This window comes from Paroedura picta, chromosome 13 (assembly GCF_049243985.1).
Source record: "Paroedura picta isolate Pp20150507F chromosome 13, Ppicta_v3.0, whole genome shotgun sequence".
NCBI classification, from domain to species: domain Eukaryota; kingdom Metazoa; phylum Chordata; class Lepidosauria; order Squamata; family Gekkonidae; genus Paroedura; species Paroedura picta.
Genome location: NC_135381.1, coordinates 22,945,343 through 22,973,179, shown reverse-complemented (window position 1 = coordinate 22,973,179; position 27,837 = coordinate 22,945,343). Strand labels below are relative to the sequence as shown.

The 27,837-nt window shown below is 47.7% G+C and overlaps 1 protein-coding gene and 1 long non-coding RNA gene across 3 annotated transcripts in view; both read left to right on the top strand.

Moving 5' to 3' along the window:
* LOC143822740 (uncharacterized) overlaps positions 1-27,837 on the top strand; it is an 85,998-nt gene that overhangs the window by 22,653 nt on the left and 35,508 nt on the right. The gene's annotated exons all lie outside the window — the stretch shown is intronic.
* SOX3 (SRY-box transcription factor 3) lies at positions 6,742-9,355 on the top strand. Its single transcript, XM_077308289.1, has one exon. It carries the CDS (start codon positions 6,989-6,991, stop codon positions 7,994-7,996), a length of 1,008 nt encoding a protein of 335 aa, XP_077164404.1. The 5' UTR covers positions 6,742-6,988; the 3' UTR covers positions 7,997-9,355.

Sequence of the window (27,837 nt, the reverse complement as noted above, 5' to 3'; positions counted from 1 at the left end):
TTCCCTGCTCCCCCACATGCAGCTAACTGATAAAGCTGTTCTGGCCGAGCAGTGATATCAGGGCTCTCTCAGCCTCACCCACCCCACAGGGTGTCTGTTGTGGGGAGAGGAAAGGGAAGGCGACTGTAAGCCACTTTGAGACTTTGGGTAGAGAAAAGCGGCATATAAGTACCAACTCTTCTGAATTGTCCATCAGTTTCACTGGATGGTTCTGAGTTAGGGAGAGGAGATTCTCTCCATTTTCTGCACATCGAGACTAGTAAGAGATGTTTTCCCCTTGCTACTTAACACCCTAGCAAAGAGAAATCTAGCCTCTGAGGCATCTCCAGTGAAAATGAAAGAAAGGCAAAATGAAAATCATGAAAATGAAAGTATTACAGGAGCTGATTGGTGGAGTCTATTCTCTCTACCCCTTTATCTGTTAAACACAAGGCAGCAAGGCGGGGGCCTCTTTGTACTGCTCATACATTGATGAGGCCATAGTTATTAAATCATTATGGCAATGTATGTCTAAGAGAGAGCTATATATCTGCTTCCCAACTGTACCATAGAGGATATGATTGACAGAGATGTCAAAAAAAAAAAAAGCACTTGCTGTTTTTAAAGTTTACCTGAGCAAAGTTTGAGTCCAGAGGCACCTTTAAGCCCGACAAAATTGCAGTCAAGCTTTTAAAAGCATATCCTTAGCTTAACACTTATTGGCTCTTATATATATTTGCGCAGAGCTGTGTACTGCATTTCCAGCCGGACATGTCTTGCAGGCCAGTCAGGATGCACCCGGCTTTGGGCTGGCCCCTAGAGTGCCTGCCCCCCACAAAACAGCTGTGTGGTGCTCCGGCAGCCTCCCCAGCAGACGCAGCCTGGCTGCCAAGGGGAGCGGACCTGTGGCATGCTGGCCCGGCTGCTGCTTGCCCCGCCTGAACCTGCAGCCCGCCGAGGGAAGTGGACCTGTGGTGCGCTGGCCCAGCCTGGCTGAGCCTGCACCCCAACATGGCTTCCCTGTCCGGTCAGGGATGGGGGGTGGCATCCCAGCTGCTGCGGGGGCTCCCACTGGGCATGGGGGGGCTATCCCAGATGCCCTCGGACCCCCCACCCTCCAAGACGATCCACCCCGCTGCCGTGTGCATGACCCAAACATTGGCCAACTGCAGCCGTGTCAAGGGGCCCACGTCTAGCACCCTTCTAGCATTCCTGGCTGCAATGGACTTTTTGGCTAGTACCTTTCATAAAAATGTGTTTATCTTCAAGGTACCACCACACTCACCTGGTTTCATACCTGTTGGGGGATTTTTAAAAATAGTTTGAAAAAAGAATAAGATTGATTTCACAGGGACTACAGGATCAGAGAAGGAGATGTGGAAGTCCTGAGCCAGGATGTGCTAGACTAGGAGCTGGGAGGCCCAGGTTCAAACCCCTTCTCTGCCACCGATGCTTGCTGGGGGATCTTGGGCCAGTCACACACTCAGCCTAACCTACCTGACAGGGTTGTTGTGAAGATAAAATGGAGAATGATATAAGGCATGTTGTTCAGTTCCCATCGGAGAAAGACAAGGAATAATTGAAGGAAACGAAATAAAATCCTTCCCAGTGATCTCAGGCTACTGGTTTTTCACTGCAGCTTGAAATTCTGGACCGGCTGTGACCATCAGAGTCAACAAGATGAAGCTAGAGATACTTGGCCACAGCTAACCTGTGGCAGTTCCTTACGTTCAGACTGTTGTTATAATTTAGATCAGTTTAAATGTTTGTGGAAAACCAATTTGGTGAGGAATGTAAGCTATATACAGTGGCAAACCAGATTTGATTTCCTACTCCGCATGCAGCCATCTGGGGGACCTTGGATCAGTCACAGTTCTCTCAGAGCTCTCTCAGCCTCACCTACCTCACAGGGTATCTTTGTGTGGAAAAGAAGGGAGGGTGATTGTAAGCTGCTCTGGGACTCCTTTGGATGGTGTAAACAGCGTGGTATTAAAAAGCAGCTCATCTTCCATAGCTGCTCAAAATAAAATAAACAAACCATTATTTATTAGAATGGTCAGAGCAGTTGCCAAGCTCCAGCACTCCCCCCCCCTTGCAGGAACTCTTACAAGCAACCCAGCATAGAATGCCAGAATTCTTTCTCCCATGGGGGGATGGGAGACTTGTTGATGGCCCATTAATGGGCTGCTTCATGTTTGCCCAGGCCGTTCTGCACTCCCTTTTGCCTCGGGTGAACAGGATGGGCTTGAAATGGATGGGAGAAGCAGCCCCTGCTTTGGCAAAGGGGGAAGATCAGGAAAGGGTTAAGTTCTCCCAACTTTCCAGAAGGCAGATACTGCCAGCATAAAAGGTAGCTAGAGCGGGAAGGTTAATTTGGCGTTTTCCTGATTTAAGAGAAAACTACTCCAGTGTCTCCAATCAAAACTGCACAGCCTTCTCAGGATCAGCTGGGGAAGTTTCCAGGAGATCAATACAAAGCAGTAAATGCCAAGAGGCAAAAAGACAGTAATAGTACTGCAGATTATTACCCTCATCATCGTAATTCATTATTATCATGGTGTTATTAAAGATGCAATCAAGCATCCAAGCTACAAAGAAACACATATATTTCCAAAGGGTTTGTTGTTGCAGTTAGTGGTACAATTTTATGATTATTTATTACTACAAAGTAAGTCCCCCTTCATTCAGTGGGTTTACTCCCCAATAAGTGTGCCCCGGACTGCAGCCATAGGTCCCATGCATGCTTTCTTTGGAGTAGGAAGCAGGAATTCAAATGTGATTTACTTACAATTTGGAATACAGCTCATAGAAACAGGTTCTTTTGAATAAAAGAGGGCTGGTGGTTGCACCCCCTTCTGGTGTAAATCCCATTTAAATTAGTGGGATTTACTTCCAAGTAATGTGTGGGGCAAAAGTCTTCCATCAGGCTTAATTCTCTTAAATTCTTCAGTTATACCAAAAATTACAGCAAAGCTCATTAGGAATTATAGTATGGCAAAATGTCTAGTATGGGGGAGGCGTTTCTGAAAACTGAGTTTTGGGGAAGTGAGTAAATCTTTTGCAAAGCTCAGGTTTCTCGAGTGAATCCAGTTTTGGAAAGACCTTGAAGAGGGCAAGGACGAGGAATTATCGCCACCTCTCTCTCTCTAACAGCACCAACTTTAAAATGGACATGGAAGGGGGGCAGTCTCATAAGAAATGCCTTGAGGAGTGGGGAGGATTCCTCATACTGCGATTTTCGCCTTAGCTACTTTGAAGTAATTTGAACATGGTCAGTGGCACTTGTTCCCAAGAAAGCGTTGCCAAGGTTGCAGTCCTATAGAGTAAATTCTATAGACTTACTTCCGAGTCGTCGCCTCCGTGCTTCTACTTAGAAGTGTGCTGCCAAGATGTCCACCTGCAAACAGAAGAGGGGCTTGGGGATCACAGCTTTCTAGGATGGGACTGGAGGGAACCTGCTTTGCCTCAGGAGTTAGAAAGTTGCTCGGGAATCATAGAATCATAGAGTTGGAAGGGGCCATACAGGCCATCTAGTCCAACCTCCTGCTCAACGCAGGATCAGCCCAAAGCATGCTAAGCAGAATTAAGAAAACTGCAATCTGGGCCCACTTCCTTTGGAGTAAACCGACTTGGCTGCTATTGGACCTACTTTGTTGACATAGTCTCCCTATTTTATTCAGTGGCATTAACTAATGCATAAAAATGATAGCAATTCATTCCAAGTCAAGAATTCTGCATTAACCAATCAAAATAAGTGCCCTGTGTGTTTGGTAACTGGCTAAGGGCTTTCCTTGAAGCCTTGAAAGGTATCTGGGAGCCTCCTGGGGAAAATGGTGGAAGAGATTAGGAATGCAAAACTTGCAACCTAGTTGCTTTTATCACAACAGCGCCTCGGTTTCCCAACGGTCTCAGAATTCAATTCTATCTATTAACCTATGCAAGTAGAATCACAGTAGTGTTCCTAAGAGGGCTTTTCCTTGGCCTAGTCTGCATACAATAGATAATGCACTTTCAATGTGCTTTCGCGGCTGGATTTTCCTGTGCGGAACAGGAAAATCTACTTCTAAAGTGCATTGAAAGTGCATTATCTCTTGTGTGCAAACTAGGCCCTTGACTGAGTAGTCAAGCATTCCAATACCGTTTGCATGCAGTGACACCGGTAAGACCAACAACGTTTTCTTTTGGGTAGAAGCTTCAGATAGCTGTATGGATGTTATCCTTCATAAGACTGGATCTATCTTTGAAATACGGGGGAAGGGGATGAGGGGCAACTCTTCTAGGCAATTTTGATATTAAGTGGGGTCCCCCCATTAACAAAGCAAAACAGAAGACAACAAATTGTCATGTGTTTCTAGAAACCTCCAATCAAGTTGTTATTGTCAAGTATTAATGTGGGGAGAGGGAAGCCTCAGTTCAGGAATTCTTTCAGAATGTGTAGGAAGACAGATGCAGGAAGGTCTATTCCCACCTTGCCCCTCTCTGTAAAGACAGGGTGGGGGGAAGGGTTGTCCTATTTCTCTCTCAGAAAGGTTAACAGTGAGGCGTTGAATTAAGCTCCCTTTTTCTACTGCTATTTCCCCCCACCCAAGATTGGTTTTAGTGCTTTAACATTTGACTGGTAGACAGAAATCCAACAGGTGAAAATCATTTCAAACAAGCATGCAGTTCTATGAGTTACAAAAACTCAGAAAGGTGTGTGGGGGGGGGGGAGTTCCTTGCTCTTACAGAGAATCTCAAAAGAATTTCAACCAAGTTTCATAAGAAGGGTTTCGGTTAAGTCTTTGCCTTCAAGGAGGTTCCCATTGGCTGTATGTGAGGAATAGGCTTGAGGAGGTCTGACTTCAAACGCTGCCTCCCTGATTCTGGATAGCCTTGTGCCAGCTTCCCTCTCTTAGCCCAGCCTACCTCACTGGATTGTTGTGAATCTACACTGCTAGAGGGAGAATGAGAGAAATGGACCGTCCAGAGGAGGACAACCAGAGGCATAGGACTGTTAAAGCACTTGGGGAGTTCCCAGTATTTTTGGAGTCTGTCTTCTGCTCTCTCACCCCCACTCGGGGAGTTTGGTTCCTGGCCCTTCTGGGACACTACCCCAACCTGTCTCTTCCCCCTTTCCCTGAAGCCCACACAAACCCCCTCTGTGAACCCTGGCTCCTTGGGGTAGCCAGCCAAGGAGAAACACACCGATAGGCCATCACCCTGGCAGGGGGACTCATCTTCCCCCCCCATGTCTTTGTTGAGCCTCATGTGGGGGAGGGGCTTTCTGCAAGGGAGCTGGGGCCAGAGGGGAGCCACTGGAGCGCCTGCTGAAGGCAAGTCGGGCCTAAACAACCCACAGCTCTCCGAGCAGGGACTCTGACGCCAGCAAAAGGCCCCAAACCTGATCCCTTGTTCTGTATCCAGTTGCTCCGGAGTAATGAGGGGACAGGTTGGCTGCGGCTGGAAGCCCCCAGCACCCCCCCCTCCTCCCAAGCGCTCGGCCAGCGGCTCAGCAAGCCTCGCAGGGGTGTGTGTGCTCAGGCCCCTTTGACTGACAGCCCCCCCCTTTCTCTCTCCATGGGTAGGGGGTGGTTGCCATGCGACCGCCTTTCCCTGCTTCGCCCAAGTTGCGGTCCCCTTTCCTCGAACAAGCCAAATTGGGGGGGGGGGGATGCTGAAGTGGGAAGAGGCATTCAGAAGGGGGGAAGAAGAGTTGCTTATTGCTCGGGAGACTGGGGAGAACTGCCCCCCCCTGCCCTGGCCCCCAGTGAAAGCAGCCTTTCCTCTCCCCCCCTCCCCGCCGCGCCTGCTGCTCTGTGCCTCCCTGCCCTACTCTCGAGTAGAGTCACTGATCAGGCTGGATCTGCCGCCTCCTCCTCCCAAAGTCATAACTTTTTCGGGGCTCTGGGACCCCCTCGAGCTCCTTTTGCTCCCACGCCCCCACCCATGGTCGGGAGGTTTGAGCCCAAAGGCAGGCAGGCAAGCGAACAGGCCTTCCCAACTCTGCTCGGGAAGACACTCGCTCGCCCAGAATCGGGGCCGTCTCATTCTCCCCCCCCCAAAAAAAAACTTTTGGAGAAAGTTCTTTTCAACCCAGGGCAGTGTTGCCAACTTTTCATTCCCCCCATGCGAGGCTCCTCTGCTGCTACCGCTTAACTTCCCCGCTAGAATATTCTTTATCCCTATTATTTCTAAACGGATGTTAAAGGGAAGAATCCCCACAACGAATGGCCAAGTGGCCGTTGGTGATGTCTGCGAAGCATGCTTGGCAGCCCGTCCCGTCTGAAGCCAGTGAGACTTGCTCCTGAGTAAACCTGAAGCAGTCCCAGCCCGCAAGCTTCAGGGGGAGGGGAGATGAGGTCCAGGAACCTCCAAAGCTGCTCCCCCCCACACACCCTGGACATTCCTGGTCCTCCACAGAAAGCCCCATTTTGCATTTCAAAAGTTGATCCGGTTCCCCGAAAAGCCACCGTGCCAGTGGGAAGGAAACAGCCATTAAAGGATGGAGTTTCAAAACAAAACAAAAACAGCCCTCATGCCAGAGAAGGCCCGCTCGCCTGCCTGCCTGCCTGCCTGCTTTTGGACTCAACCCTCCCGACCATGGGGGGAGGAGGGGGGGGCAAAAGGAGCTCGAGGGGGTCCCAGAGCCCAGAAAAGTTAAGACTTTGGGAGGAGGAGGCGGGAGTGGAGGGGGCAGATCCAGCCTGGTCAATTACTCCGCGTCAGGGGCCTGCCGGGGTCTGCGCGCTGATTGGCTGCCGGCTGTTCATTTATAGGCAGTCAATCAAAGGCCCCAAGAGAAAGGCTCCGGAGGCGGGTGGCTCGGCGGGACGCACAAGTTTGAGCAGCGGGCTGCTCAAGGCGCCGTCGAGGGTCCCAGTCTCTCGCTCCCCACTCGAGGCGCTGCGCGTCCGGGAAAGTTGGCCAGCAACAGCAGGTGGACTGAGCCTCGGCGGCGATTCTGTTCCTCCGGGCCTGACTCGCCCCCCTCTAGGCAGCCGCCCTGGCGCATCTTCTCCAAGCTCCGGCTATGTACAGCATGTTGGAGGGGGAGCTGAAGCCCCCGCAGCCAAACCCGGGAGGCGGCTCGTCGGGGAACGGTGTCCCGGGCGGCGCCGGCAAAGGAGGAGGAGGTGGCGGCGGCGGAGGAGGAGGCGGTGGCGGCGGCGGAAACAGCGCGACGGACCACGACCGGGTGAAGAGGCCCATGAACGCTTTCATGGTGTGGTCGCGGGGCCAGCGGCGCAAGATGGCCCAGGAGAATCCCAAGATGCACAACTCGGAGATCTCCAAGCGCCTGGGGGCCGACTGGAAGCTGCTGAGCGACTCGGAGAAGCGGCCCTTCATCGACGAGGCCAAGCGCCTGCGCGCCGTCCACATGAAAGAATATCCGGATTATAAGTACCGGCCCCGTCGGAAGACGAAGACGCTGCTCAAAAAGGACAAGTACTCTTTGCCGGGCAACCTGCTGGCGCCGGGAGGCGCTAGCGGAGGCGCAGTAAGTAGCCCCGTCGGGGTCGGGCAGCGCCTGGACACTTACGCGCACATGAATGGCTGGCCCAACGGCGCGTACGCTTCGCTGATGCCCGAGCAGCTGGGCTACAGCCAGCACCCGGCCATGGGGAACGCGCAGCTCCAGCCCATGCACCGCTACGACGTGAGCGGCCTGCAATACAGTCCCATCATGTCGAGCGCGCAGCCGTACATGAGTGCGGCCGCCTCCACCTACAGCATGTCCCCCGCGGCAGCGGCCGCCGCCGCCGCTTACGGGCAGCAGCCGTCGGGTCATTCCATGAGCCTGGGGACTATGGGCTCCGTGGTGAAATCCGAGCCCAGCTCGCCGCCGCCGGCCATCGCCTCGCACTCCCAGCGGGCCTGCTTGGGAGACTTGCGGGATATGATCAGCATGTACCTGCCCCCGGGGGGGGACGCGGCCGACCCGTCGGCGCTCCAAGGCACGCGGCTACACAGCGTCCACCAACACTATCAAAGCGCCGGGACTTCGGTGAACGGCACCGTGCCACTGACTCATATCTAGCCGTGGGTCCCCCCGCAGATGTCCCCTTTGCGTCGTCTCCCCCCAAATGCTCACGCCATGCGCATCCGTTGCTTCTAGCCGGGGGAGAGGGGCCGGTCTTGGATTGCTCCCAAGCGCAAGTCCGTAGACAACTTAGGGGGTCATGTTGCCCCCTTCCTACGAAGCAACTAACTCGCTTTTAACCGGGTTCTCCTTCTAACTTCCAAGCAACTGGAGCTCGGATTGCGGCGGGGAAGGGGGGGGGGCTCAAAGGGGAACGAGTCCAGCTTTCCCAACTAACTCCGTTAAAATGAAATGTGTTTTTTAATGTGTAAAAAAAAAATCTATGTTCGAAGGAACCAGATTTGGGTCCAGTGGTGCCTACAAAGTTTCATTCAAGGTGGTAGTTTTCCGGTGCATGCACACTTACCCGGATGCAAACATTATGTCTCTGAGGAAGTGGGCATACACCCGAAAGCTTGCACCTTGAATAAAATTGTTCTGACTAGGTGCCCCCGGACTCAAACTTGGTTCTGCTTCAGACCAACAGTTGGACCCAGCTGAATCTTACTAGTTTGAAGTTATAGAGCACAATTTGGCTGCTAACCTGTACAGGAGCTGCTGTGAAAACTTTCTCTCCTTCAGAGCTACAGCACAAAAACGGGATGTCGCTAATTTTCTGTGTTGGGGAGCGCATTTTTTAGATGTGAATGCTGAATTCTGAACTGTTCGAAAAAGGCGGAATGACGTCATGCATTTGGCTTGTCTCATCTCAAGTTTAATGTTTACAGTTTTGATTGTATGTCTGTGCGGGGAGGGGGTGGAATTTTGTCTCTTCCTCCTCGAATCCTGGACTTGTGTCCTCAATTTTTTAAATGGTCTATTTTTTTTAAGTGTTAACTTGATGTGTGCACCGGCTCCATTAACTCGTTACAACTTTTAGCTCGGCTTTTTTGGAGTTCTCCGAGTTGTGCTTCTTAGGATTCTCCTGGGCCATCTTGGACAAGGCAGGGTCCGGCTGAATGACTTGGAACCGGGTGCAAATGGGGAGTGAATTCGAATTGGATGGCTTTGCATTCTAAATGGTGCGTGTTTTCAGGCAAGGTGAAATGTTTTATTATGGGGGGGTCGGGTTTTCGTTTATTTTCCTCTGCCGCTTGTATATTTCTGTACATTTTTATTACCCCCCCTCCCACACACACACATACACACTCCAGATGTGTGGAAGTGAGCGTGGAAAAGTGGAAAACATATCGGTCCTCCGCAACAACCGTTCTAGCTTTTTTTTATTTTTGTTGTCTCTGGTTTCTTTGAAGAGATGGTTCCTCCCCTCGAAGACAGAACTTCACAAAAGAACAATAAATTTTATAACATGCCCTACAGACGTCTCGCTGACCCTTCTTTTTTTGGGGAGGGGATGGGAGAATGTCTTAAAAATCGGCGTGGTGGGGGAGGGCTGCCTTTACTGCGCCGGGACGACTCGGGAGTAAGTGGCCGCGGGGTTGCGGCTGACCCGAGGGCACCTGCGTTCTTCAGCGCCCGGGTTGCATGGGGGGGGGGAAATTCGGCCCCGAGCCCCCACCTGCGCACCAGCAGGGACAGGTGAGACTCCCTGCCGACACCCCGGAAGAGGCCGGGTGGGGGTGGGGGTGGGGGCTGCCGAATGATGCCAGTAATGGCGGAAAGGCAGCGAAATCAATCCTTGGAGCCGTGCTTTTCGGGTCGCAGCTCTCCCGAAGGGCTCCGGCTTCTGAATCGTGGCGAAGAGTGCAAAAGTTGGGCAACTCTAGAATAATCCGACGGGTGTTTGAGTGCGGGATGGTGGCGGCGGCGGCGTCGAATTCACTGTCTTTCTAGCCTTGGAAGCTTCGACGGCGCCGCACGGAAGCGGTTCCCCAACTCTTCTGCATGGATCGGACTCTACCCAGAAGGGACGCTTCCCTGGGCCGCCGTCGGCGAGCGACGCGTGCATCTGGGACCGACCGTGGCGTCTCCCTGCCTTCTCCGTCCCCTGCCGAGGAGTACCATTGCGGCGGTGGCGGCGGCGGTCCGGCGCCCTTGCTCCCGAGGGCAACGCCGAAGGCTTTGCGGGACTCCGCGCGGGGAATGTTGACGTCTCCTTGAAATCGAGCCTGAGCTCTCGTTTTGCCTCAACTTCCTCCCCCCCCCTCCTCTTCTTTTGAGAGATCTCTTCTGCTTAATAGCAGGAGTCGAGGCGTCTCCCCCACAGCCCCGGAGTCACCAGGTCTTCGAAGGGGAAAACGGTCCCGGGTTTGACTATCAACGTTTCCCCAACAGGGTGAAGAAGTTTGGGAGGGAACCCCCGAAAAGCGGTTTAGGAGGACTCCTCGAAAGTAAATCCGGTTGGCTTGCCGCCCCTCCCCCAGATGTGTAAGAGCGCAGTTTAAAAAGTTATATGACGGGGCAGGTGGGGGGGGGGAGCAAACTTCGGGACAAGTTGTGGGGGATTCAGGTGCGATTCTCTGCTTTTCCACCCCTCCCGCGCTTACAAAAGGCTTTGCCGACCTGTTGCTCTTCTCAAATTATCCCCCCTTTCCCAAAGTAAAGTCGGTCTGGCAAAACCTCAATTAGACGCTATTAAAAATGAATTGGAGACAGGATTCCCCATCGCTCTGAATAATTGAGTTACTCCATTGTATTTGTCGGGAATGGTCTCCTGGTTTGTCCCCTTTCTGAAGGAAGAGGAGCTAAAACTTAAAATAGTATATATATATATATTTAAATAAATCGAAGGAAGGTGAGCTAAAACTTAAACTAGTATTTATTTAAATAAATCTAGTCTTTAGCTAGCATTGCTATAATCCTTCGCTGCATGACGCAATTTACAGCGGCGCAAATTCTTGAAAGTTTGGTGAAAACGGAGACTCCGAGGGACAGGAGCGTCGGAGGAAAAAAGACACACTTTTAATGATGCGTTCCCTTTCTTGTATTGTTTTGACCCTCCCGCTCCTAAAGAAAAAGAAATCACTTGGCGCAGAAGCGTCTTTCTACTGGCGCAAAAATGGTTTGCATTTGTCTGTCCAGATGGAAGTGTGGTCTCAAACATTGTGAGAATAAGGTCTCTCCCCGGCTACCTGTTTAAAGGTAAGGTCTTTGCCCGAACGTACTCCCCTGACGTCATCAGGCTTATTAAATTCCCTTCTCCCGTCTTACTCTGGGAGGGAGGATGGGAACGGCCGCGTCTTCCATTAGGCACCTTGAATTGGTCCATCTGGAAGCTGGCAGGGACTCATGGGAATTGTAGTCCACGGACATCTGGAGGGCCGCAGTTTGACTCCCCCTGGTCTTGGTGCTTTCCCGTTGGGCAAGACAAGTTAGCGGGCGTTTCCAAGAAGGTCGGCAGCTTGCGGGACCAACAGCGCTCGTTTCGGAGCACACGGGATTCGGGCAGCTGCTTGCGGGAGAGCTGATAAAGCTCTTTATCCGTTCTGGCGGAGTCCAAGCGGGTTGACTTCCCGCTCTCCTCGCCCCCCCCCCCCTTCCCGGAGTAACCGAATTACTTCCGAAGGGAAACCACGCTGGTCTCCCCTCCTTGCTTACAATTTTGCGCGCCGATGGCGGCTGCGTCTTAAATGCACGGGGTTGAATGGTGATGGGGATTACTTCGGGGTACACCTGGAGGGGGAGGGGTTCAGACCAGGAGTCCCAAATTTGCACCTCAAATGCAAGGACAGTGAAGTTTTAAAAAAATGGTGCTTAGGAAAGGAGGGCTTCTTTCAGCAAAATCTACAGGTTTCCTGCCTGGCTTCCCCGTGAAGTACACGCAGTCGCACTGCAAATCAGTCAATGGAACGATGGACATTTTGGAATGGGTATATAGAGAACAAACTTGAGCCCTAATTTCTATCTGGCGGGGATACTCTAGAGTAAGCCAGGATTGGAGACTCTTGGTTTCTTCACTGCCTCAAAAGCAGGACTCAATGAATGTACAGATGAAAAAGAAACCCGCTTGGAGATTGTGGGGGGAATCTATTAATTGGGGGGAACTTATTTCTCAAAAACTTAGGGACCTTACTGGGGCACTGGCTCCCACGCTCTGTTCCCTTCCCTTGATACAAATTAAGATCTATCCAGCCAAACCACCTGGCACAGATGAAAAACCACCTGTTTTTCAGCATCTTTAGAGCGGGAGGGAGCAAACGAAAACTGTTTGAGGCTGGGCAGTAGAGAGGTTTTTATTGGCGTTTGCAGAGCTGTCAGAGTTGCACAGCCAGCAGAGCAGTCCCTGGCAAAGCCCCCCCCCCCAACCCTGAGTAGCCCTGTGTGTCTGTCTGTAGCAGGAGAAAAGACCAGGGCCAACTAAATGTGTGGCAAGGGAACAGCTTTCTTGCTTCCCTGCTCACTTCTTCAGATACCTGGCGGAACAGGCCCTGCAGAGCTGATGAATGTCTGGCAGGGCCCTGGTCTCATAAAGAAGACTGTTCCACCAGGCTGGCTGAAGTGAGGGCCTGCTATCTGACGGACAGAATTCTGAACAAAATGCTGTGACGGTCCTAAAAGTTGGACTCCCAGGAGAAAAGAGACTGACAAAGGCTCATATGATGCTACAATATTGTTAGTCTAGACCAGGAGTAGTCAAACTGTGGCCCTCCAGATGTCCATGGACCACAATTCCCACAAGCCCCTGCCAGCATTCGCTGGCAGGGGCTCGTGGGAATTGTAGTCCATGGACATCTGGAGGGCTGCAGTTTGACTACCCCTGGTCTAGACGGTGATATTGGTCTCTTACTCTTTTCTCCTGGGAGCGTTTTCAGGACACTTCATCAGTTCCGCAGAGCCTCTTCTTCCAGGCCTATGCCTGAGACTTCAAAACAACATCAGAATATGCTGACCTTCCTCCCTAAAAATCCACCTCTTAGGCAGACTTTCCAGGAACATATATCCCCTCTGCCAAGTTTAGTTAGTATAACTCCCTGTGAGGATGAGGAAGCAAGTTGGTTTTAACATTTTAAACTTAAATTCACCCCTCTGAATGTGACAAGTGATTACCGGGTAGGATGCTGGAAACAACAGACATATTCCGAATGTGTATGATTTAAATGTTGCAAACCAACTCGTGCTGGCTATGCCAGAGGGGTGGCCATATAAATTCAACAAATAAATATTATAATTTGATTGTGTTTATATTCCGTGTTTTAAATTACGTTGTATTCCGAATTGTATTGAATGTTGTTGTGATCCCCCCTGAGCCACTAGTGAAGGGCAGAATGCAAGTGGAATATAAAATAAGTATTTATAGCCCCCTTTCCTCCCCAAAGCACTTCACAACAGCAGCAAAATGCAATTAATATCATTCAAGCAAAGGTAAAAAAAATAATACAGCTCTAGAGTGTACATTTGCCTCAGTAGGGGGCACTGACTGCAAGCCCTGTTACTCAAAATGTAATTGCTGGGGGGGGGGGAGCTTTAGCACCTGGACTTTAGCATAGAGGACTTTCAATGAGGATTAGTCTTCAGAACTGAATGGAACCTCCATGGTCCAAAGCAGCATATCTCAGGAAACAAATGGGGGGGGGGATTTCTTTAGCTTGTGCGCTTCAATTTTTCGAAATAGAAGCCTAGATTACATGGACCTTGGACTGGTTCAATGAGTTTTAGAAAAGCTGAACGTTTCCTCAAGGTCAAGACTCAGTGCTTGTGAGGTCAGCAAGTTACTTGCAAGAAGTTTATTACTAAACCCAGAGAAGTAGCCATGTAAGTTTGTTGACGCCAGACTTGTGAGATCTTAAAAATGGTCACAAGACTCCTGTTTTCGGAGCTGAGCTATTCCTTCAGAGGCACCGGATATAACCAAAAGGAAATCCATCAACCTCACACAGGAACATGCACTCATGCAGAGGAGTCTCATCTTTTTACCCAAGTGCAAGCAGCTGGCCACCATACCAAAGAAATTCAAGGTAAAGTGGACACTCCCGCCTCACTCCTTGTCACCCTGGATATAAATATCTCTGTCAACTCATGCATCAGAGGAAGTAGATTCTAACTTACAAAACTGCATCCCATAATACATTCATGTGTCCTTAAGTCTTCCACATCTCTAAAAGGACAGCTGTTTAACCCAAAGCTTTAGTTTTGCCTCCCACAAGTGTTGCCAAGTCTTAAATTTGAATATAGTTTATCATTGCATTTGTTTATTTAGTACATTTTACTCCCACCCTTTCTCCAAGAGGCTCAGTCCAATGTACATGATTTTCTTACCTCCATTTATCTTCACAGCATTCCTGTGAGGATTGTTAGGATGAAAGAGTGATGGGCCCAAGGTCACCTTGGAAAAGTCATGCCGGACAAGGGAACTGAACAAAGTTTGAGTCCAGTGGTACCTTTAAGACTAATAAAGTTTATTCAAGGTATAAGCTTTCCTGTGCATGCACACTTGTTCACATATTTTGAAATTGAATATTCTCCAGTAAATCTAAATCTACCAAATCCTACCTTAGGCACTACATAACACAGGTTTAGTATCAATTGTATAATTCCTCACTTTGTTAAATATCACTTTACCTGCTTGCACCCAGTTTGTATGACAGGTTGCATCTCTCTTTCTGCTTTATTTCATTTATACCCTGTTTTTCTCCCAATGTGGGGCCAAAGTTATATTCAACATTCTCCACTCTTCCACTTTATCCTCACAACACCCCTGTGAGGTAAATTAGGCCAAGAGTGTGTGACTGGCCCAAGATCACCCAGCAAGTTTCAATGGAAGAGTAGGGATTTGAACTCGAGTCTCCTAAATCCTAGTCTGACACTCTCATTTTGCCATCCTTTTTTCCCCAATTACATCCTCTCTCATATCCTCTCAGGGACAGATAATCATGTTAGTTTCAGGCAAGAAGTTATTACAATGCCAGCAATTAAGAAGAGTTGGTTCTTATATGACGCTTTTCTCTCACCGAAGGAGTTTCAAAGTGGCTTACATTCACCTTCCCTTTCCTCTCCCCACAACAGACGCCCTGTGAGGTGGGTGAGGCTGAGAGAGCCCTGAGATTACTGAAGAAGAAGAGTTGGTTCTTATATGCTGCTTTTCTCTACCCAAAGGAGTCTCAAAGCGGTTTACATTTGCCTTGCCTTTCCCCACAAACGGCACCCTGTGAGGTGGGTGAGGCTGAGAGAGCCCTGAGATTACTGCATGGTTAGGACAGCCTTATCAGTGCCATGGTGAGCCCAAGGTCACCCAGCTGGCTGCATGTGGGGGAGTGCAGAATCGAACCAGGCTCGCCAGATTAGAAGTCTGCACTCCTAACCACTACACCACACTGGATAGATAGTAGAGTTTACAAAAACTCCATCAATCCTTAGCAAAATCCCAAGAGATATATGATATCTCTTATTGTGTCCAAGCCTTGAAGTTCTTTGATATTCTTTATCAGTATGGAGGACTGGTAGAAAGATTTCTCAGACCAAGAATGAAGCATCTGGAATGGACACAGGTATGGATGGTATCAGCTCAGCATGCTGGGACCAAGAAGTAAAAAAATGGGAGCCATGCAGCTGAAAATATGAAGACCAGCACTCAATACCGACTAGAACACACAGCTCACTTAAACAGTCAAAGCAAAGGCAACATAGAATAAAACATATTAACAATATTGGAGAATACGTTTAGTTCACAAAGTAAGGAAGGAGTCAATGTAAGCACAATGTAATGCACATTTCCCAGGAGAAATTTAGACTTGGTTCTCCCTTGAGATCTCTGAATGGCTAGCAATGCACAAAGGCAACATCAACTCCTCAGACTGGAATGTCTCAGGTGGGTTCCTTTCCGTCTCCTGAACAACTTCCGAAATATTACTTGTCTCAACTAAATATATATCTAAATTTACAAATTAGTTCAAAGTATAGGCCAGGGAAGGGAAAGTGTAAACCAGAAACCCCCATAATTACATTTGCACTAATGGTATGCAGATAGAGTCCATTGATCCTTAGCTTAGTCTATCAGCTCTTGAGCCAAGGACAATTTCCTGAGGCTAATCAGCACAGCTGGGGTGAACAAATTTTTGAGGGGCGGGTCTGGTTTCCTTTGAGATTAGGTTTGAGCAAGTAATCTCATCTGAGTCTTGGGTTGGGTCTAAGAGTGGTGAGGTGGTTCTTATCAGAAATCCTTGCCCAGGTGCCCATAATGGCTCTTGGCAACCCTGCCTGTTCCCAAATGCAAGTGATTAAGGTTGGGCCACCGAAAGCATTTGCTTGGATGTAGAGCCCTCTGATAACCATGAAATGTGCATCCAGAATAATAACCAATTTGTTCTATGTCTTAACTTCAGAGGGACTTGTGGTTTTCTCAAGAGAAAGCAACACCATATTCACTTGTCTGAGAAAGGTTTTATATTTTGCAAGAGGTATCCTTCCAAGAGGTTAGGGGTTGATGTTTGTTTGTTTATTTATTTGGATTTTTATACCTCCCATTCTTTTATACCTCCCATGAGAGCCAGTTTGGTGTAGTGGTTAGGAGTGCGGACTTCTAATCTGGCATGCCGGGTTCAATTCTGCACTCCCCAACATGCAGCCAGCTGGGTGATCTTGGGCTCGCCACGGCACTGATAAAGCTGTTCTGACAGAGCAGTGATATCAGGGCTCTCTCAGCCTCACCCACCTCACAGGGTGTCTGTTGTGGGGAGAGGAATGGGAAGGCGACTGTAAGCCGCTTTGAGCCTCCTTCGGGTAGGGAAAAGCGGCATATAAGAACCAACTCCTTCTTCTTCCTCTTCACGGCTCCGTGCAGTTTACATGGAACATTGCATAAACTGACATGGAACATTATAACAATCTATAACATCTATCTATAGAATATCACAACAATCTATCAGTAACAATTACAACACAACACTGGGGAGATCAAATTGTCCATCATGGAAGGGTATTTTTTTTTGGGGGGGGGGGACCAGCAGATGTTCCATGTTGATTGGCCTCAAGCGAATGCCTGGTGGAGGAGCTCCCTTTTGCAGATTATGTAAAGAGATTCTGGTGTGTGCCTGTATTGGTCTGAAACAGCAGAATAAAATCTGAGTGCAGTGGCACCTGTAAGACCAGTGAAGTTTTAGTCGAGGTATAAGCTTATGCCTTGAATAGAACTTTGCTGGTCTTAAAGGTGCCACTGCACTCAAACCTTGTTCAGGATAGAAAAGTGAGGGGTGGCACAGCTATGAAGGGCTTTGAAGGCAAGGACAAGGATCCTGGAGTGAACAGGACAGAAGGCCAAGACAGGGGTTTTAGAAGGGGCATCATGTGATAAGAGTGAATGAATTTTGCAACAAGAATCTGGCCAGAGTTCAAGGAGTAAAGGTGAAGCCATAGGTGACTAGAGGTTGTGGGCACTGGAGTGAAAGGTAGAGAAGCAGGGATATACTCAGTCTGGTGGAAACCTAATATGCTTGTCATTGAACTAACTTCCTGTATAGCAACAGGATGAGGCATTAGTGATTTCAGTAAGGCTTACTCATGAATAAGTAGGATTAAGATGTGATGACAGTTCGTATGAGCCAAACCTGTGTTTGCAACAACATAATGTACAAAGTAGAGCCTCTTGTGGCAAAGAGTGGTAAGGCAGCAGGCATGCTGTCTGAAGCTCTGCCCATGAGGCTGCGAGTTCAGTCCCAGCAGCCGGCTCAAGGTTGACTCAGCCTTCCATCCTTCCGAGGTTGGTAAAATGAGTACCGGGTAAATGGTAATGACTGGGGAAGGCACTGGCAAACCACCCTGTATTGAGTCTGCCATGGAAACGCTAGAGGGCGTCACCCCAAGGGTCAGACATGACCCGGTGCTTACACAGGGGATACCTTTACCTTTTTGATGCATGAAGTAACACAGAGTTATACCCTCAAACAGTTCTGTTAAAACTTTTGGGACATACTTTTGAGTATATGCTCAGAAACATGATTCCTGGTCTCCATACAAGTACCAATTATGAGAGAATTTATTTGTACGTTAGTGATTAAAGTTGTTCAACACCATTTCTCATTCTGGCAGGCTTTAGTTATGAGCCCTAAAATATTACAATACCGCAGTTCACAACACACACATGTACCCATCACTTTATGATCAAACTGAAGATAGATTCAAGTGGGAAGCTGTGTTGGTCTGTAACAGTCCAGTGACGACTTTAAGACCCGCACATATTAATTCAAAGGATGAGATATCATGTGCACGCACACATCTGTGAGTGCACATGACGTCTCATCCCTTGAATAAAAATGTGTTGGTCTTAAAGGTGCCACTGGACTGTTAGAATCATAGAGTTGGAAGGGGCCACACAGGCCATCTAGTCCAACCCCCTGCTCAACGCAGGATAATGCTCAGAAACATGATTCCTAGTTTCCATACAAGTAATGTCAAAACCTGAAGTTGAAAATTCAAACAAAACTGCTTGGAATGGGGTCAGTTCCATACATTTGTTTGTGTGTGCCATCAACAAAGGTGGAATACGTGCATGTGAGGACAATATTTGAGTTGGTATCTGAACTCTGAGCAGGGTACTAAAATATGTCCATTGTAAAGAAAATGATTTCAAATCCTCAATCCAAACAATGTAGGACAGCTGAGAAACACTATGTGAATGGCCAAGGTATGTAGAACTTTGGACAATAGAAAGTGGCCAAGATAGGCCTCAGTCTGTTCAGACAAGGGAACTCAGATCTGCTTAAAGCAGCGAATAAGCTGAGCAGAAAACTTTTGACAGCCATTTGGAATTTGGATGCTTCTGCTTTGCTGGGTTTGTCTTTCTAGCTGCTTAGCATACCCTTTTTTGAAGTCCCTGCAAAATTGTCACTTCTCTATATGATTGCTCTGTTCCTCCTGGATTCTCCCTTTTGTACCTGTTTCAGATCTTCTCTTTCATAAATCGCAGCTCACAGCTTGGGGTCTTGGTTTTGAATATTATGTATATAGAGCAGAAAGAGAATCCTTTGTGAATGTGACAAGCTTTAGCATGCTCGGTTTGATGGCTGGGATGGCCACTTTCTAAATTCTCCAGGCCACTTGAACATCCACGGAGAGATCTGAAGCACAGAATGGGATTTTGTTGCAAAACTGACCCCATCTTGAAGGGTGAGGCCCCATCGCACTGTACCATCCTGCAGTACGGGCTTTCAAGTGATGTGACACATGCTTATTGACTTCAGGTTTTGACATGCAAATTGAAGAGAGGTGGCCTGTCGGTCCTGACCCCAGTGACCAAGGCTAGTCAGTTCTTGGAAGCTAAACATGGTCAGCCCTCATTAGCAGGGGTAATCAACCTGTGGTCCTCCAGATGTCCTTGGACTACAATTCCCATGAGCCCCTGCCAGCGTTCATCTGCAGTTTCAAAAACAAACTTATTTTCCTCAGAACTGAAATGACAGTCAACATTTATCATCTCTGGATTAAAGTTAGAAGGAAGAAACACTTAAGCACTTCAGGACCTTCACCAGTTCCATGGGGACTGTAAGACAGAACTATTCCACCAGGCTGATGGCAAGGACATGAAATTTAACATCCAGGAAATGTTGGCCTTCCTGCCTAAGAACCCCCAGTCATAAAATACTAACTTATCCAATATAATCTAACTGCCTCAGCAAGTCTTTTTAAAATTACTTAATTAAAATTTATAGAAAATATTTTAACAATGTAAATTATATTATTTGTAGGTTTTATTTGACTGTAACCTGCCCTGAGAAAACAGGGAAGAGTGGTCTATAAAAACAAATATGACTATGATTATTATGACTATATCACAGTGGCTTTTAACTGTGAGTTCAGGTTCAGGAGACAAAATGGACAGCACTTTAAAATTACCTTTATTTCAGTCAGGGTATATAGCAGGCCTCACCTTTAGAATGTCTTTTCAATCCTAGGAATGAAGACTGAATATATTTTGAGGCGTGTTTGTTCCCTTTAACCATATGTGGTATTAAGGTTCTGAGTGTGGCTTCCAAAGACAGAAGCCTCATCCTCTTTCACTATTTATCTCAGATTGATATAAATTGAAAATGGCATCTTGTTTTGCTTGGGGCAGGGACCAGAGTGGGTTGAGGCCCTGTGGGTGTGGTGTCTGAGCCATGACCTTTTTTCTACCTCTTCTGTTCTTCAGTCACTTAAGTGGCTCAAGAATTTCCCCTATCACCTTAGCTTTTTAAGGCTGAGTACTTTATCTTGCAGATATACACTTAATAAAATCAGCCGGGGCAACAAACCTTGAGAAGATACATCTGACAGGTGTGAGCTGCCCTTGTTTCTTCAAGCCAGCTTTTTGGGGTTTTGATCATTTGGCTGTGTGAATTTTCCTAATGCTACAAAAAGAACTGAGAACAACATTCCCCTTTTTAGTTCCACTACCTGTACTGACAGAAGATCCTCAGTATTCTAAATTTCTACTGGAGATAGAGGTTATATAAAAGCACTCCTTGTGGGTGTTTTTAATTGGTGAACCTGAAGCCTAGGGCCATCTCTTAACTCAGGTGATCCTCTGGGAGAGATGTGTAGGGATGCCTGCTCTGGTTTGGGAAATACCTGGACATTTTTTTTGGGGGGGGGAGTTTGAGCCTGAGGAAACTTGGAGAGATTAGGGACTTCGCTGGGATATAATGCCATAGAGTTTACCTTCCAAAGCAGCCATTTTCTCCAGGGGAACTGATCTCTTATCACCAGGATATCAGTTGTAATCCCAGGAGATCTCCAGCCACCACCTGAAGGTTAGAATGAGACAATGAAAGGCAAAAGCGGCTATAAAATAAAGTTTTTGAAGTCTAACATCTCAAACTTTCAAAAGTTCTTTATTCAGATGGGAGCTCAGTAAAAGTTCAAATATACCAAACCAGAGAATCCCATCTACCTCTTATGACATAAACACAGTATTTCTTATATATACAGTATACCTCTAACTTCTGTAATAATGAAAACAAAAAATCCATGTTACCACATAACTGAATTGAGCATAGTTTTTATACAGTACAAAAACATAGCAATGCTGGTGCATACCTTCCGAATATTTTTTCAAAATATCAAGTTGATAAAAGAGGTAGATTGTAGGTTGGATTCTTTGGTTTGTTATATATGGCTATTTGAAGTTTTACTGATGATTAATTTTTGGTTATAGATCCAGGAGCCAATCCCAAGCCCCTTTGGGGTACTTTTGTGTCCGACCGCCAAACCTCACAAATTATTTCTCTGAGGGTGCTGCATTGGGTGATGTTCTTGCACGCCTATGATTATTCAGTGGAGTTCTGCCCTAGGGTGGCCATGGGACCAGAAGATGTCCTTAGCTGCTTGGCCTTGCTGCCAGCACCAGCAGCAGGAACTCTGTCTTCATCCTTGGCCATCTTGCTCCTGGAGCCCCTTCCCGACCCTCTGATGTCTGCCCCTGAAGTGGCCACTCACTCTGCCAAGGATCCCCTTGTTTTCTGAGTTTTCTGAGTCTTGCACTGAGTGTGAAGGGGGTGGCTGCCCCAGGACATGGAGCCTGCAGACCTCCCATTTGCATCCCAAAGGGATGAACTCTTGGCATACAAAATGTGTTTGTTGTGGGGTATCCAAGTGGTTATCCCACCAACTCTCCAGTAGCAGGTCCTTAAGGCGCTTCATGAGTTCCACCTGGGGATGGTCTGCATGAAAGCGCTTGCAAGGAGCTGTCTGTGGCAGCCGTACATTGACCCTGAGATGGAGACAGGGGTGTGGGGGTGCAACCCATGCCAACAGTCCTGCCCACAGCCCCAAGGGCATCAGTGCACCTATGGGAAGTGGCCTGGGCATTGTGGGCCTGCATGTAGATTTGGTGGGCCCATTTCAGGGTCGGACATTCCTCATTGTTGTGGATGCCTTGTCGAAGTAGTTGGAGGTCCTACCTGTACAATCCATGACATCTCACACTGTCATCAGTGAGCTCCACCAGCTGTTTGCCATGCATCAGTTGCCAGATGTGGTGGTGTCCCACAATGGGACCCCATTTACAGACATGGCTTGATTCTCAAAACGTATTTTGATTTATCACTTTATTTGAATAACTGATTTGAACAAGTAGATGGTAATGTAACTATGACTAATATAATGTAATATAGTTTGGAATAATACTTTTTTCTGGACAGAGGCAGACAAATGCTCTACTTTAAAGTAGATGATGCCCCAAGATGCTTCCATGCTTGAGAGGACAGACGGGGGGCAAAAGGGCAAGATCTCAGCAAACTGCTATCAGCAGTTAACTATTTGCCCATTGTTCTCTTAATGTAGAAATTTACATTTCTATTGTGGTCAAATGATTCCTGTGCAATTCAATCTCAAGTGAATACAAACAAATCTGAATTGCTGGTTTATCTATGGGACTTGCTAACCATTTTCTTTATGCATTAATTTATTCTCACGCTCTACCTATAAGTTTGAACTGATTGCTTCCATCCCATGACATTGTATCTGAGGAAGTGTGCATGGACACGGAAACTCATATCTTGAATAAAACTTTGTGGGTCTTAAAGGTACCACTGGACTCTAAATTTATTGTTCTGCTGCTTCAGACCAACCGGAATCTATCTTGAATCTATCTTCTTTTATTCTCTCCCCCTTTTAGTGAATCACCTCAGCCCCTGTTTGTTCACTTGCACATCCTTTGCAGTCCATCAATGGTGGTCATTTGCTGCGTTCAGCCATGCAGGGCCGAGCCCCAGTCCTGCTTGTGACCTGTTGTTTCTCAGCAACTGCAGCAGTGCTTGATGGCAATAGCCTTGTGTCAGCACAACTGAATCCCAGCAGCTTGGAGTCACAGCATGCAGATGGCTGCCTGGATGAAAATGTGGCACCCCACTCCGCAAGGACTCTGAACTAGCCAAAAATATGTAAAAATCTGAAAAGAAACATGGTTTTGTGTTGCTGATTACAAACTGGTGTTCCAGACAGTTTGTATAACCCCAGCCCTGTGTGTATAATCACCAAGTTGATACTTGTATTTAATCAGGGTCATTTACATTCAAAAGCATTTCCTGGTGCAGAGATTTTGGGCAAAATCTACAGGTGTACATTTCAAAAACATTAACTTTTTGTCTGAAACGACATTTGCAAACTTTACATTTTTGAGGCCAGTTTGAGAGAGGCAGGGCTTTTTACATGCTCAAAGATGTTGTCCATTTTGTGGATCTGAGGGAGCCAAGATGAGAACAGGGGAGCTCACGAAAATCCAGAGCTGACACTGCACCAGTGTTTTAAAACATCAGTCAGGTAAAGAAAATGCTACAAAGTCTTTGAAAAAAGCTGAGGGATAGAGCAGGAGGGGGGATGGCTTCTGATTGCCACAAATCTTGGTGATGGTGGCCATAATCTTTTTGCTCCCTTTTATAAAATGGAAACGGCCTCCTGGGAGGAGACTGTCCAGGGCCCTGTCCATCCAGTGCATCCCTCCTGATTGGCTAGCGACCATACGGCCCGCATTCCACAAAGCCCGCAAGGCCAGTAACCGCCATTGGCCACTGGACATTGCCGGAGACAGAGGTCAGAGTCAGGGGCACTGGTCTGGAGAGTGGGTGACTGAGGGGCCTTCCTCCTGTTGCCCTCACTGCCAGAAAACCTCTTCTGCTTGGGAGTGGGCGCTGAGGCACTGACTGTGGCTCTGGGTCAGGGGCCAAGTGACTGCTTGCTGCCCCTCAGAGCTCTCAGCCCCACTTCTCTCATAGGGTGTCTGTTATGGGGAGAGGAAGAAAAGGCGATTTTAAACTGCCTAGAATTGAAATTGTTGTTGAATTGAAAGACTTGAGGCCTACTCCAGTCACAATTAAGCATTTGATTTCAGTGGAACAGCAAAACTCTGTTCTACTGTTCTGAGCAATACATCACTCCAGCGGTTCCATTTGCTTGTTGGACCTTTCTATACCCACAGCTGTGATTATATAACTGGGAAACTTGTTGCAGGATTTGCCTCTGCTGTGCTGAGTTGGTTGAATCAGCAAGCAACTGCAAAATTCCAGGAGGCCAGTCTTTTCACCATTCAATGACCATGTAATTGGCCCACACAGTTCATTCAGCCCTTTCATTCTTCTGGAACAGCATATGCATGCAGAAGCACGGTGGTTAAATTCTATAGATTTTGGACTGGGCATTGCTTACTGAATCTTTCCTTTTTCCGTGGCTCCTGCTATGTTTGCAAATACAACTGAAATGCCTCTGCATAAATTAAACTGTAATCTTATGCTCTCTTTTTTATTAAGCTTTTTATTTTAGATAAATAAAAAAGTATGAGAGGGAGAAAAAAAGAATATTTCCACTGCAACATTTCCTTCGCCTCTCCCTCCCTCGAGTCTTTTCTTCACTTTTCTGCCTTACTTTGCAAGATAGTCAAAGTAGTAGCATCACTGCCCTCGAAATCCTTCATCTGGTCTTCTGTTTGATGTGAGCTTTGCCATCTTAGCCAATTCAGCAAGTTTATCCAGCCAGTCACCTACTGATGGAAGCACTTGTGCTTTCCAGTTTTTCGCTAGTACCAATCTTGCCGCTGTTATGGCATAAAAGAAGAGATTCTTGGCTTGTGGAGGAAAGCACTCTGGTGGTACACTTAACAACATACATACAGATTTCAGTGGAAATTTGAGTTTAAATATTGCTTCTAGGATTACATGGATTTTTGCCCAGTAGCTATATATAATATCATATCACCACATATGATAAAAAGTTCCCACTTTCTGTTTGCATTTCCAACACTTATCATCAGAACCTTCTGCTACTTTAGTTATTACTTTTGGTGTTATGTACCATCTATAAAACATTTTATACCTATTTTCTTTTAATATTTGACTGTTAATTTAGGAATCTTAGACCATGTAAATTCCCATTGTTCTAATGTCACGTTCATTTCAATATTCTGCATCCATTTAACCATACAGATCTTAACCATTTCTGATTCTGTTTCATACCTTACCAATAGCTTGTATATCTGCCCTTGTAAATGTGGCTTTGCTTTTAATACCTGATTCTCAAATTCTGGGAGCTCCCAGATTGGGTGGTATTTGAAACTCAGAATTAAATCTGGAAATTATTTGAGTGTGTTTCAGCCATTTAATTTGTACATCTTCTGTATTCAAGGTTTGTAAATTTTTAAGTTTGCCTGTTTTTGCCCTCTGGCCCTGGGCTCTAGCCTCTTTGCTCTCAGAGGCCTCAGTGCCTGGAGCCAGCAGCAGGTGAGAGGGCCCTGGGCAAAGGGTCGTGGTGGAGGGCTAGCTAACGAGGGCCTCTTGGCCTGCTAGGCTGGGCCTGCTGACTGCCTGCTAAGGAGGTCTGTCTCGGCACTGCTAACGAGCTGCCCAGCCCCCACCCACCCCACTTGATTTGGCTGTGAGCTGCGGCCCAAAGCCACCTTAAGCTGCCTGGCCTGGGGCCAGGGGAGGGGGCCCTTTCAGGGCCCGTTCTTAGGAACGGACTTTGAGGCTAGTATCATATATTTCCTCAAATGCCCAGAGAAGCTCAGGTGCCATTCAGAAATTCTTCTGGCACATAGGTGGGCGTAATGTTCCCGCAGCCCTTAAGCTGTTCAAGGCCAAACCTCTAGCATAGATGATGTATGGGGCCCCATTGTGTATAAATGCCAATATTTCCAGCCTAGAAAAGACCCAGGCTAAATTTTTAAGATCCCTGCTCCAAGTACCAACCAGCATTTCCAATGCTGCAATCCAGGTAGAAACAGGAATGTATTCTGTCCAGACCAGAATATGGATATGTGCTGCCCACTGCCAATAGTGGCTGCTGCCGCAAGCCACCAATTGCGGCCGCTGATTGCCTGCCACTGCTTGCGGTGGCAGCAGCATGTGTAGGCGGGTGGCAGCAGCGCCCGAGATGAGCAGCCGAGGATTTCCTGCACCAGCCGCCAGGAGCAGGCACAAGAGCTGAACGCCTCTGCCATTACTGGCTTGGCCGTGGTCGGGCCCAGGCGGCCACCTAAAGCCATATTCATTGTCTTCTAGCTCATCCTGCAAAGTTTGCAGGAGACGCCTGGCCAGCTGGGTTAGGGCATGCACACCAGTGCGCCTCTGCCTGGTGCCGGCATGGGGGTGCTCTCCACCTTGGGTCCTGGCAGAGAGGGCTGCATGCCAGTCCCCAGCTGTTCCCCGCCTCGTTCCCCTCACCCTTCTGCCCCTCTGTTCATGGCGGGCCGCCAGGAGAGTGAGCGCGCAGCCCCAAACTTTAAAGTACCTTTGGGCTTCTCGTTCCCAATCTCCACTCCACTCTCAGAAAGTATCGCGACGTCAGAAAGTGACGACACGTCACTCCAATTCAAAAAGGGAGCAATCGATTTTTACTTAAATGATGCAGCTGGCGAAAGTGACTGAAGGCGCGCGGCTCCCGATTGGCCCCTTGGCCCGTCCCAGATGTCAGCGGGCTGATGGGCGAGCAGGCTGACCGGGTGAGGCTTCGGAGCGGGGAAATGCCTCTGGCCCCAGGGATGGGGCACACAGGCTACAGTTTGCACCAGTCAGGAGGCACATAGGTGGGCAAAACACAAACCCATTTCTGTTTTCTGGAGGTGGGAAATGAGCTGGGAAAGGGAGGCGGGGTGTGTAATCTAGCAGCCTCCTCCCGATCATTTGAGCAGCTTGTTTTAAAGCCAACCATTAGCACAAAATGTCTTTTTTTTGGCTCCCAGGACAATGTTCAGTGTCTCAGAAATCCCCCCAGACTGCAAAAGAACATTAATTCCAAAGGGGGGAGAGAATGCTGTATTGTTCTGGCATTGCTCCGTAGCAAGAGGGCAGTGTTGATTTTTATTAAAAATTACCAAATTTACCTTTAAAAAAAGCTAATTTGGGGGCTGGGGTGGGGGAGAAACTTCCCATCCTCTATATGTCAGCCTCTTCAAGTATTTAAAAGGCTGCCATATAGGGGTTGGAGCAGAGTTGTTATCTCTTGCCCCGGAGGGATGGACCAGATCCAATGGGATGAAATTAATTCAAAAGAAATTCCATCTAAACTTCCGGAAGAAGTTCTTGACATTTAAAGTAGTTTCTCAATGGAACAGGCTTCCTTGGGAGGTGGTGGGTTTTCCATCATTGGAGATTTCTAAACAGAGGCTGGCTAGCCATCTGACGGAGAGGTTCAAGAAGGCGACAGGTTACAGTGGATGAGCGATAGGGTTGTGAGTGTCCTGCATAGTGCAGGGGGTTGGACTAGATGGCCCAGGAGGTCCCTTCCTTTATTCTATGATTCTATGAAAGTTTCAGTCCATGAGAAAACTGCTATGCTTTGATGGGAGGCTTGCTGTGATTGACAATCCAAGGATCAGATGGAGAAGTGTGGCTTGTTTTTGCTTGCAGCCTCGTCAGGAGGCAAAAAGCCGAGATGAGGCAGAGGGAAAATGCAGGGGTGTGTGTGTCTCTCTTTGAGGAGGGCAGTAAACGCTAGATTTACTATCCCACGTTTGCAAGCAGGAAGCCACTCACATTTTACCCCTCCGTGCGGAAATGGTCTCAGTCTCCTGCTACAACATGTACTCACTGCTGAAATCACCAATAAAGATCTATTCATTTGCCCAGAAGCTTGGCATTCTTTCTTATTTTTTTATACTTATTTTACAAAGGGAAAAATTAAATCCTGCAACTCAAAGTATACAATTCAGGAGCAGTTTTCTGTATAATCTGTTGTTGCAAAGTTTTATCAGATACCCAAGTATCTGCTTGGCCAGATTTGCTGCTTGGCCAGATTTCCACTGGAAGAGTTAGCCAATTGCCAGATAAAGATTCCTTGCCAAACAGGTAATGTAATGTAATGGAGGGAATACGAGATCATCCAGTTTTTAATTGTTCAGTGTCCTTTGAGGCACTGTCCCTTGAAAGTAATTTTATATCTCCATAGTCCAAAAAAGAGAAAGATTTTGTGCCGGAGAGAAATTTGTCCTTTTAAAAACAAGA

Coding starts and splice junctions, on each gene's coding strand:
- SOX3 (XM_077308289.1), top strand. CDS start 6,989: ATGTACAGCATGTTGGAGGGGGAGCTGAAGCCCCCGCAGCCAAACCCG.